This window comes from Falco rusticolus, chromosome 15, assembly GCF_015220075.1.
Source record: "Falco rusticolus isolate bFalRus1 chromosome 15, bFalRus1.pri, whole genome shotgun sequence".
NCBI lineage: Eukaryota > Metazoa > Chordata > Aves > Falconiformes > Falconidae > Falco > Falco rusticolus.
Window position 1 is genome coordinate 21,529,283 of NC_051201.1, and position 12,087 is coordinate 21,541,369.

The 12,087-nt window shown below is 59.5% G+C and overlaps 1 protein-coding gene across 1 annotated transcript in view; it reads right to left on the minus strand.

The window, feature by feature from the left end:
* Window positions 1-246: 246 nt before the first annotated feature.
* The window catches only part of VAC14 (VAC14 component of PIKFYVE complex), a 64,521-nt gene continuing 52,680 nt past the window's right edge, over window positions 247-12,087 (minus strand). Inside the window, exons 15-19 of the mRNA XM_037409196.1 lie at window positions 6,143-6,317; window positions 5,310-5,428; window positions 4,389-4,468; window positions 2,612-2,762; window positions 247-1,107 (exon numbers count right to left, since the gene is read on the minus strand). Coding sequence (XP_037265093.1) covers window positions 945-1,107; window positions 2,612-2,762; window positions 4,389-4,468; window positions 5,310-5,428; window positions 6,143-6,317 — 688 coding nt within the window. The 3' untranslated portion in view covers window positions 247-944. The remainder of the gene's footprint in view (window positions 1,108-2,611; window positions 2,763-4,388; window positions 4,469-5,309; window positions 5,429-6,142; window positions 6,318-12,087) is intronic.

The following is a 12,087-nucleotide window of genomic DNA, read 5'->3' on the forward strand; positions in this document are numbered from 1 at the left end:
GGCTGCTCGGGGCCAGGAAAATGCCTGTCACCGTGCTGCGGTTTTGTGACCGTGGCCTGGAAGAATTTCGGCGGTGGTTTTTTTTTCCTGCCGGGAAGAGGATCAGGCGAGCCAACGTGGCAGGGCTGGGCCAGCCCAGGGCTTGGGGTTGAGCAAGATGCTCCATGCCATCCCCTGCCCTGGCTGGGTTTTTGGCTCCCCTTGGGACCAGATCCATGATGGGGAGCCCAGGTACCAGGAATGGGCTGCTCTGCATTACTCGTTTATTTTGTCATGGGGAGCTCAACGTAGGAACAAAGAGCTGAGCCTGGGGCTGCGTGCGATGGGGGTCTTTGCCACCCTCCGTGCCCCCCGGTGCTGGCTGTGCCACCGGGGGAGGGTGCGTGGGTGCAGGGAGGGGGCCAAGTGCTATGCACAGGAGCGCAAGTCCCCAGGTGAGATGCTGCTGGCAGCCTTCAGCATGGCCTCGGAGCCGGAGGGTGGAAGTCAGGGTGGCGAGAGGCGGCCAGCGGCCCCGCGTGCTTGTTTTCCAGGGCGGGAGGCCAGGGGTTGCTCCCGTCTTCCCTTCCCCTCCGGTCCTGCTGGCAGGAGGCTGGGCGCTCAGCTGACAGTCACGGGGAAGGCATTAGCAAAGCAAAGGGGAGTTTCCTCACCCTATTGCAAGAGAAGACGAGGTGCTTTCTCCTGGCCCTCTCCTCCTGCAACCCTTCCCCACATTCCTGCATCGATTGTGCGAGAAGCCAGGCACAGCCTGAGGTTCCCCCACCATCCACATGCACAACGGGGAGGAAAGCCAGCCCTGCACCGAGCGCTTGCCCATCTCCCTCTGCCATTAAACCCACCAGATCCTCCGGCGGCCAGCAACCGGTGTCCCTGTCCCCTGGTCCGTGTCCCCTGGTCCCTGCCCCAGCAACCGTGCACACCCGCGGCTGCTGCAGGGATGCTCAGAGGACCACCCGCCGGTCCAGCTGCTCTGCCCGCCCAGCTCGTTGGTGTCGCGCTTCCAGGTGCTTGTTTTGGACCTTCTCAAAGTGTTGCAGCAGTTCCGTGTAGTCGATGTTGGAGGCTGACGCCCTCTTGAAGCTGGTGCTTGGTTTGGTGCTGTCCCTGCAGGGGGGGAGCAGACAGTGAGGGCAGGAGGGGGCAGGAGAAGCCCGTACCCCGAGCATCCATCGCAAGCAGCACCAAGGGCTTGTCCTGAAGAAGCTGAGCCCAGGACATCCTAGTGATGCTGGCGCCCCATGAAACACCCCCAAAGACCCGTTTCCCTCCCCCAGAGGCATGAGATGGAGCCCAAGGGGTCCTGGGACAGGACAGAGGGGCAAGGGACATCTGCCTCAGCACCTTGGCCCCACAGGGGAGGTTTAACCCCTCTGGCACGGATGTTCCTCCTCTGTCCCAACCCACTCCAGCCAAAAGCAGTGGGACTGGGCAGAAAGAATGCCAGCATGTGCCTCAGATTCCCTGCCTGGTTTTATGAGCAAGCAAAAAATAACCTTGTGCAGTGGCACAGAGGGCTGGTGGCAGTGGGGACAGCTCAGGGAGCTCCCGTGAGCTCTCCCCATGCAAGGGAGGGGGACAACCAGCCACGGGATGCCCACTGGGGGACACGGGGGAGCCCATGGGAGGATGGCAGGCGGCTCTTGAGGCCCCAGTGTCCCGCTGGGGAGGGGGCAGCTGGGGCTGGCTTGTTATGAAAGCCGGCTTCGGTGTTTGAAGGAATGTAGGTCAGAGTTAATCAGATGCTCAGGCCGTCTGACAGCTCTGGTTGCTCGAAAAAACCCCGCTGCCGGGGCTAGAGGAGGGGAAAAAGGGGTGGAGAGAAGCACATGTAGCCCCCTCTCTGCCCCCCCCAATTAACATCAGTGCCGGGTAGTGGGTACGAGCTCAGTGCCAGAGGCCAGGAGGGATAAAAGCCAGCCAGGGGAGCGGTTAAAAGCCAAGGAGTGGTGGTGGTGAGGGGTTAATTCAGAAACCTGCCCATCTTGGGAGCTCTTCTTTTTGTTCCCAGGGCTTTGCAAAGGCAGACCCGGCTTTATCATCAATTCCCCCCTGCTCATTAGCCGAGGGCTGGACAGCAAATCCCACCACTGGCATCTAACGAGCCGGGCAGGCAGCACCCCTGGGCAGGGGGCACTAGGATTTAGGCTGGTCCCCAGGGAGATGCCGCACATCGCTGCTCCCCGAAGGTCAGGGGTGGGGATGGAGCAGCCAGCCCCAGGCGTGCACGGGTGACAGGGTCCTTTTGGGTGCTGTCATAGCTGTCCGGGCTGGTGGGGGGATGCTTTGGGAGCACCCCCGGGCTGTTGGGAGTCTCTCTCCATAAACCTCCTTCCCAGCTCTGCTCGTTTCCATAGCGACCCCACAAGTGAAATTTTCCATCCCGGATGCCAAATGCCTGTGGATGAGGCACAGCCCTCCCAGGGTTACCAAATATAGACACAAACCCCCCCAGCCAGGCTCCCGGCCACGGGGCAAGGAGCAGCCACGGCCGCAGAGGAGCCGAGGGGCGACGGGGCTGAGTCCGGGATCGTGGGGATGCTCAGCTGCAGCGGGGACGGCTGGCCTGGCCCCTGTCCCCATGCTGAGGGTCCGTCCCTGCAGCACTTACGTGGTCTGCATGAGCTCAGGGTTGGGCACGCACTGCAGGCGGTGGGAGAGGAGCTGGAAGGCGCTGCTCTGGGGCAGCAGCATCAGCAGGCCATAGAGAGCCTTGATCAGGTAGGGGTTGTTCTTCACATCCAGCAGCTGCAGGCGGAGATCTGCAAGAGGAGAGGAAGAGGATGGGGAGGCAGGTAAAATGCACTTCACCTCCAGCCCCAGCAGCAGGTTCTTCCCAACCCCTCTGAAGGTCCTAGGGAGGCTGTAAGCCTCTGTCAGCCGACCCAAGGGGCAGCTGCATGGCACCAGCAGCCTCTCCCTGTCCATTAACTCATCCATCTTTGTGTCCCACACAGGCCAGAAGCCCCTCTCCTCGCCACAGACCCCAGCTGGGGAAGGAGGCAGCGGCTCCCCAGTCTCCCAGCCCTGCTACCACTCATCCCTGAAACCGTCCACACCATCTGCCTGAGGACACATGTGCAACATGAGTTTGCTCCTCAGCTTCTGCAGAATTAGCAGAAATACTCCCCCGGAGCAGCACACGTCAGGAGGGCTGGGTAACACCTGCCCAGGGGCTCCCCAGAGCAGAAGGGATCCTCTCTGGCCAGCCCTGACGGTTACATGTGTTGGGCCTCAGTGTTGCTCACCAGAGGGGAAACCACCTTCCTGCTCCATCCCTCGTGGTGCTCGTGGGTGAAAAGGTCTTCTGGAGCCCTACAGCCAACTGAGGTCACACCTGGGGCAGCCCAGGGGATCGGGTGAGAGGTCCCTGCTCCAGCATCTCAGCCCCTGGTTGCCACTAGCACCTCTGGTGTCTCCCAGTGAAGGGAGCCATGCCCAGGGATGCTGCTCCGTGGGGGACACATCTGTCCTTTACCCCGAGACTTGGCGATTAAGATGGGGAGGGTGGGGAACCCTCAGGGAATAATTTGGGGGCTGTGGAAAACTGCCACAGACACAATGGTGCCTCACACAGTGGGAAAGTCACCCTCAGGATGAGGCACAGGGTACCACGGGAGGGAGCATGACTGAGGCTCAGCCACATCTCTATAGCCCAGCTGCTCTAACCCTCTTCCCCCAGATATTCTCCAGCCCTGGACCTATAGAGGTCCCCCCCAGAGTCCTTTCCAGGACATTTCCCAGCACCCTCAATGCCCAGCTCCACCTCCAGGGAGAAGGAGTCCAGGGCCAGCTGAATGCCATCACAAGAAATCCCCCACAGCCACAGGACACCCTGCCACATCCCCCTGCTCCCAGCACCAAGTCCCTGAGCCCCCAGCCACGCACTGCCTGTGTTATCTCATAAGGGGGACTCACACTGCTGGGGCTGGGGGGAGCAGATTTGGAGAAGCAGCTCTGGGTTTCCAGGGCTTCATTTTCAATTTCCAGAAAAACCCCCACCTTTTTTCTTGTTAAACGCCCCAGCAGCATCCACAATGCCACCCTGTGTGTCCAAGGGTGGCACACATGGCTTCCCTCATCTGACACCCTACCCCCCTGGAGATGCTCAGCGTGGTCCAGGCTCCCCCCATCCTTTTGGTGCCAGCACCACTCGCTCCTGTAACCTGTATCTGGGGGTCAAGCTGCCCACCCCGTGCTGCCAGCGCGCCCGTTCCCCGTGGGCAGCTCCAGTGCTGGGCGAACCTCCCGGCAAGAAGTCTCATAACTTCTGCTCTATTTATTCATGTGGCGACTGCTGCTTGCGATGGAGGAGCAGGGAGGGGGATGTGCCTGGGGTGGGGGAGCACCGCGTGCTGCCCCTTCCCCACACAGGTTTTCCTCCTTACATGTGAATATGGGGCACTCAATGAGCTGCACCAGCTTGTCCACCTCAGTGAGGAAATCCACTGTGACCTCCAGATCTCCACTGGATGCAGCCGTTAAGGATGTCACCTTGGAAAAGGGTGGCCCGGCAGCAGCAGATGGCTCGCCTGGGTGATGGCCGGCATGGACCGCAGCTCTGCCAAACTCTCCCTGCACCCACGGCTCCCGCGGGAAGTGAGCAGGCAGGGAACGGGCAGGGCTCGTCTGTGGGCAGGGCTGAAAGGTCTGCAGGGTGGCCAAGGGAGGGTGGAAGGAAACAGGACAAGCAGGCAGGGGTGGGGGAAGGGGCAGGCTGCCCCACCAGCCGGCAGCTTGCCCAGCCTGGTTGGTGATGCAAGGCAGGACACTGGGGCAGCACGGAGGCGATGCTGAGCGCTCCCGTCCCCCAGAAGAAACGCTGGTGCGTGCCGAGAAGGGAACCTGAGCGCGTTATTAAGCCTTGTCGTATGGAAAGCTGCTCAGGGAGGGCTGGGGTTTGCTGGCATATGAAAACAATCATTCTGCTGCAGGCAGATGGTGAGCTCACCGGGAAGCGTGCTGCGCTGGGCGCTGCCTGCTCCTCATCAGGCCAGGAGGCCAAAGCCTTAGTCTTCCTGGGAGGAAGAGGATGCTGAGGAGCCTCCCCTCCCAGGCACAGGAAGGTCAAGGCTCAGCCAGTGCACGCTTTCCTTTTTTTACACCACAAAAAAGAGGTCGACGCAAGCGGAAGGGAGCTGGCGCACACCCAGCACAGGCTGCCCTGCCCTCGCATCGCGGGGACGCCGCCCCGGTAATGATGGGCTGCAGGCAGGAGGCTGGGCTGGCCCGCAGGGTGACCTTGGTGGCCACAGAGGGACCAAGGGCCAGCCTGGCCACCAGCCTCGCAGAAAACCCCCAAAGGATACAATTTCTGGATGAGGTCGTAGGCATGCTTGTAGTTCTGGGTAAGGAAGCAGAGGGACACGGTTGTCACGGGGTTGTGACACCAGGACCGGTACAGGCAGCAGAAGAGGTTACGGCTTTCCTGGGGAAAGAGGGAGCCATTGGCGTCGGGTCACCAGTGGGAGCAAGGATGTGGCACGGAGAGCCCCAGGTCCCCAACACCAACCCACTGGGCTGGCAAGTGCCACTGTGACACGAAGGGACATTTCTGGACCCACCAAGACCACCTGGCACTGGCATGAGCCCACCAGTCTCAGGAGATGGAGACCAGGTGGTTTTTAGGGTGGCAGTGTGATGGGGTGGCCCTCAGGGGTGCTGCAGGATGAAGGACCGGAGGATGGTGGCTGTCCCACCCAAGGGGACACCACTGCATTGCTGGCCTTCAGCCTGAGGAGGAGAAGTCTTCCTCCCTCTCCCTGCCTTGCTTGGACGTCGCTGATGCTGGTGGCAGCTGCTCGGCAAACCCTGCGGGTGCGTTTCTGGCAGGGACAGCTGAGGAACCGGTGGGCTCTGCTCCTGCCCCATGTCAGGGTGGAGGGAGAGAGGTGGCAGCTGCTCGAGGGCTTGGGGAACCTGTTCCCATGCTGGGGGAGAAGAGCAAGAGTTGGGCACGTCCTCCAAGACCCCTCAACTCCTGAAGAGTGGAGGAACAAAGGGGCCACCCTGGGCACCCAAGCTCCAGCCCTGGGACCTGCCAGGTGGGAAGCAAGCAAGACACATCCCCACGTGGCTGCCAGGTCCCTGCCACCCCCATTATGTGCCCCTCAAGAGCTGAGCCTGCTCCTGCTGCCCGTACCGGGGTCTTCAGGTCCTTCAGTTGGTTCCTCAGCTGGAATAGCTCAGAGGACGTCAGCAGGATGGTGTTCAGGGTGTGGACCATGGTAGAGGCAAACTTGAGGTCCTCTTCCCGAAGCAGTATGTCTGCCATGGAGTGGAAGATGTTTTCTGCGTTCAGAAGTAGACAAAGCTGCCTGTGTATCACAGAGGAAAGAAACCAGGGGGGATGGATGGTTAATGAGTGCATCTGAGACCCTGACCCAAGCCAGCACATCACCTCCTTCCTCCAGAGGGGACCGAGGATGAGAGATACGGGTGCACCAGAGGTTGGGCAAGTACAGTGGCAGCAGAAGGGAGATGTTGTGGGACTCTGCATTTGGAGGGTGCAGCTATTTGCACCAGGGTAAGGCCAAAAAAATAGTTGGGCTAATTCACATTCCCAGTCGTGCTGCTCTGGGACCTCGATGGCATGCACCACCACAGCTTGTTGCCACCTCAAGCCTCCCAGTGACTTCCCTTGAGAGGTTTCGGCATTGCTTTCCACCCTGACAACTGCAGGGAGCTTGCAGCAGCATGGTTACAGACAGCATACGATGGCCCAGTCAGACCAGTATCACCCCAACACCAGGGAACTGGCACAGAGTGAGCATGGCCACTGGGACAAAGCAATCCCTCCCGGCACTGTGCGACCCGGCAGCCCTGGAGCCAGAGGCCGCCTTTCCGTCTGCAGCTCCCCTTTCTTCCAGTAACACACCCCGTTGTTCTTTGAACTCCTCCACGCTCCAACTCCCATGAGATCCGGTGCCGAGGGGCTCCAGAGCTCCAGCTGGTGAAGCTGGAAGATGCCTCTGCTCTGCCGGACACCCTGCCAGCACCACTCTCCCCAAAACATGGCACAGCCGGCGCCGTGGTCCATGCCGATCTGCCTGCCCGAGCCTGGCAGGTCACGGCAGGAATGTCCTGAGGCATTCTCAAGGTTTTCAACATTTTAGACCAGAAACCAAAACCCAGATTTTTTTTTTTTTTTTTTTTATACTTCCTCATTTGTTTGGATTTAGGGATTTCCTGTTTTTCTCCAGGCTCCTGCCTTCTTGGGCAGTTTGTCTGAGGACACCTGAAACTGCTGCCCCATGCCGGCTCAGCTCTACGGTGCCCACACTGGAGAGACCCAGGGGAACTCACCTAGCTCCCCAGCTCCTCCTGAAACTGGGATGCTCCCTGCATCCCCACATCTCCCCTACAGGCTGCCGGGGAACCTCAGTACTGGGGCAGATGCTGGCAGCTCCTCTGCTTTCCCCCAACTCCTACCAAGCACTGTTCCCCACCAGATAATCTCAGTTGGCAATGAAATCCCCACCTGGAGTCATCTCAGGAGGGTTTGGGGGGCAAAACAAAGAGCACCTGCTTTGGTGGCTGGGTGGGAGGCATTTGCTAGCTGCTCAGTTTGGCTGGGAGGCAGGAGGCACACTTGAACTCCCCCACCTGCCCCGAGGTCATGTTTTCACCTCCTGGAGTGAGGAGGAGGAAGGAGACGAGTTCCCAGCCCATGTCCCTGCAGGGAAGGACCGGTGGAAGACTACTTGTCTACAGTTAGACACCAAAACCCATACCCTAAAGCCTGGTGTTTTAGGGATGCAGGGGATGCACAGGGAATGAAGAAACGGATTTTCCCTCCTCAACATGTGGAGGAAGAAACCTCCCACCTTCCCCCCACCTCCTCATCCTGCCAAGCAACCCATCCTCTCCTGGCCCAGCCCCGGCTCCCCTCCATCGGCAGCTCCCACATCCCGCGTGGCTGCTGCTGGACAATGAGATGCTCTGTGCGGGCTTTTACGTAACCCAACCCGACGATCGCCCTGGACCCCGCTAAAATGGAACGGGCCGTGATAAATAAGCTCATTTATCCCAATTATTCTTACGTAACCGGCTGCATTCATGGGGATGAAAATGCTTCCCCGATTTCTCGCCGCTTGGACGCGGGCTGGCTGGAGGAGGGAGAGCGATGGGAAAGTGAAGCATCGAGGGAGGGAAGGGGATGGCAGAGGCTTTTAGTCCAGCCTGATGGAGCCAAAAGCAAATCAATAGCTCAGCATTGCAGGCAGGATCCGGTCATCACCAGCTGCGGCAGAGCAAGCCCAGCCTGGGCAGGTCCAAGCCCAGCCCAGGAGTGAGCTGGCTCCATCCTACCCTCCTCCAGTAAGATGGGGTAACTGGATGTCCCATCCGCACCCAGCTTCCTCCAGCAGCCGTGCTGGATGCTCGGACCGTGAAGCGGGGTGATTTACTGTGCCCAAAGAGGGGACAGGTCCCCCAGGGATGGACACCAGGATAGTTCTACCCTCAGTTGCAAAGCACCCGGTGTGCCAGTACAGCTGGAGACTGGCTCTTCTGCTCCTGGCTGGCAGGGAGCCGGCGTTTTACACCTTCCAGGCAGAAAGGCTACGAAAAGAGCTCAAACAAGCTCAGCCAAACCAAAAATGGTACCAGCGAGCATCGAGGGCAATTCAGTGACCTCCAAAGCTGCCCTCCTCTGTCCACGGCGAGAACACCGGTCAGGTCCCCCCATCCACAGCTCCTCCATGGAAAAGGAGGGCTCTTGCTTTCCAAAAATAGGAGCTCTGACATTTGGCTGGTGAACGCCGCACTCCCAGCAAGCAGGGGCCTGAACACGAGCCGCTTTCTAATTTCAGGCCTGATTTTGATTAGTGGGAAAGGGCTGGGTTTGTTCCCCCTCCTTTTGGTGGCACTGGGAAAATGGAAACCATCGGGGTGTTAAAGGAGCAGCCATGCAGAATCCGTCCCCCCCTGCTCTGAAGCCATGTCACCCCGCCGGGATGCTGCCCCTCCGTGCACTATCCCCGCCAGCTGCCCCAGGCTCTCCGGGAGCCACCAGCAGAATGAGTTTGTCAGTGCTCAGCGGCCTCCCCTGACGCAGGTAGAGACCCCAAACTGTCCCCCACAAAGCCCCTTGGTCAGCACATCCCAAAAGCGGTCCCCAAAGGAGGGGACAACTGGCCGGCCACACAGCTGCTGGCCTCCGTGACAGCAGCCAGCAGCTGAACCCAACTGCCAGCGCCGGGTGGCTGCCAGTGGGATGGGAGGGGTCCCCCGGCGCTGATCCCCTGGGAAGCTTCGATGGCACGAGGGGAATGTGAGGCTGGCTGGGAGGAGGCAGGGGATGCGGCCGTACAGGGGACAGGTGGCTTCAAACCAACCAGGCAGCAGCCAAGATGCCAAAGGGGCGGCTGCAGAAGGGCACGGGCGGAGGGGACAGCAAGCAGGAGCCATACCCCTTATATGTACACCCCAGACATATATACCCCATAAATATATATGTATCTATATCTCCCAGATACATACATCCCATAAAAATGTGTGTGTGTATATATATACACCCCCCTTAAATATATATATCCCCCAAGTATATACACCCTATAAATATAAATATATACACCCCAGCTGTAAGACTGAAAACTTTACTGACGGGGCTGGTTGCGGCTCACCCATCCATCCACCTGCCCGTGTTTTGATGCAACGATGGAAGGAGCTGGCTAATCCCCCCGAGGCATCATCCCAGCGAGATGCCTCTCCCCAGGGCTCTCCTTGCATCCCCACGGGCAACATGTGTGTCCCTGCCCCCTGCCCCTTGTCCATGGGGACCCTGCGAGTCCCCGAGACCTCCACGTGTGGGAGAGGAGGGGAAGAAGCGTCCCTGGGGAGGCAGCAGCCGCAGAGCATCACCACACCACACTGCCGAGATGTTAAGCAGCATCGGCGCAGGCACATGGCGCGATAATGAAGTGTGGTATTTAGGCCATTAAAATTTAACTCCTTAAATTAAAAGGGTTATTCGAGCCTTTCTGATGGAGCCAAGGAACGCAGCTGCAGGCAGGCGGGAGGTAGGCCTGCTGGCAGCGTGGTGATGGGGCACAGCCCCTGCCCATCACCCTGGATGGTGCCGAGCCACAGCGAGGCTCCTGAGGGACCCAGTAGGTCACCCCCAACCCCACCACAGGGTCAGGACCCTGCCATCCCCCTAGCCCAAAGGACCCCTTGGCAAGATGATGCTGCCCAAGGGAAGAGCCACGGAGCTCACCACAAGCTTTGCATCGCCGTGCCACCCCAGGGTCCCCCTGCATCCCCGAGCTGCACCCCATTAAGCACCACGGCCCCTCCGATGCGGCGGCCACCAAGCCCCGGGGCAGGGAGCTGCTGCGGGGCAGCGTGCTGGAGCCCGGGGGACGTCAGCGCGATGGCTTCAGAGCCACATCTCCAATTAAGGGCAAGCCCCGGCATCCCTCCCAGCCCTCTTGCTTTGACAGCTCGATGCCTGGAAACCCAGCTAATCTAAACATCATAATTTCAGGGAGCTGCTGGAGCTTCCATCCTGCCTGCTCGCCCCTTTAACTGCTTTGGTCCTGTTCCCTGCCCTGAGCCACCACGCAGGAACAGGATGGCGGAGGGCTAGGGCAGCCCGATGCTTGCTCGAAGGGGGTGAAAATCTAGTTTTCCATACAATCTAAAAAAAAATAATGAAATCTAGCCCCACTGTGGATGGAGACACCGTCTCCTCTGCTGGGACCGGCAGGGAGCCCTGGTGGGGAGCGCTGCTGGCCCCATCCCATCACCCACCCATGCTGAGCACCATCCTGCTGTGTTCAATTAAGCAGGTGCTTCTTCATTAAGCACCATTGATTTGCTTTATTAGCTCTGGGCAGACACAACACCCCAGCAGGGAGAGAGGGTGCTATCTTGTCCCACTTCCAGCAACTGCAGTGGGGCTGGAGCCAGGGAAGGAGCTGGCTAAGGCTGGGGGTAGCGATGCTCCAAGGTGCTCTGCAGCTCTGCCCCCCTTTTGGTTTATGGGGCTTGCAACCTCTACCCTGGCTGCGAGCTCCTCTGACCTTCCTCCCCACTCTCCTCTTCCCCTGCTCCCTTCCCCTCTCCTCCCAAGGCTTTCCACCACCCTTCCTCCCTGCTCCAGGCTCCCCAGGAGATGCCTTGGCTCGACCTGCCTGCCCAGGGCGCCTGCAGCCTCTGCGATGCCCGTCCCTGTCCCCCTCAAATCCTCCTGCCAGGAAAAGCAGCATCCCCAGCCCAGCAGCTGGGATCCTTTAGGAATGTGCAGAGGAAGCACAGATAAAATTAGGATGGGGAGAAGAAGAGCGCAGGGAAGGCAAAAGGATGCCATTCCTCTGTCCTTCCCCACCACAGCAGTGAAGAAAATCCCAGTGCTCCATTTTTCTCCCTGTCTTTGCCGAATCCAGGCTCTGGAGCTGCTCCTCTGGGCAAGGGAAACCATGGCAACCCTGGCAGCTCCTGCTTTCAAAATCCATAGCGTTTAATGTAAGGGATTGCGAAGGGTTTGGGAAGTTTAGGGGCTCCTTCTGCAGGAGGCAGGTGTGGGGAGGAGAGGGACCCTCTGCCTGCTCCACCTCCTCTCTCCCAGCCACCCATTTCCATCTCCGTGAAGCTTCTGCTGGCACATCTCCCTGTCGGACTCAGGTCCTCGTCAAGAGACAGAGGGGACCTGGGGATGTCTCCTGGGGATGGGCTGGAGGGAGATATGTGGCGTGGGAAGCTGTAAAGTGCCACCTGGCCAAGGAAAGCCCTGGAGAGCACGGACGTGTCCTTGGGAAGGGCGGCTCAGGAGCCAGCACAGCTCGTCCCAGGTGAGCAAGGAGCCTGCTCCAGCCAGGAGGACGTGAGCAAAAGCACGACCCACGCCTCCTCCTTCATGTGGCTTTTGGACTTTTCTTGACGGCCCAATGCTCAGATCTTGCTCTTTGAGATGTCAGGTCAGTCAGGAAAGGGAGCCCATCAGCGGGAAGGGTGAGAACGCTTAGGGGAGGCCTAGTTTAACGTGCCACAAAGCCTGAACTTTCTTTTCAACCTCACCGGCCCCGGTTTCTTGTAATGGTTATCAAGTTCCCCTGGGAAACTCGGTGACAGCCATGGACCACA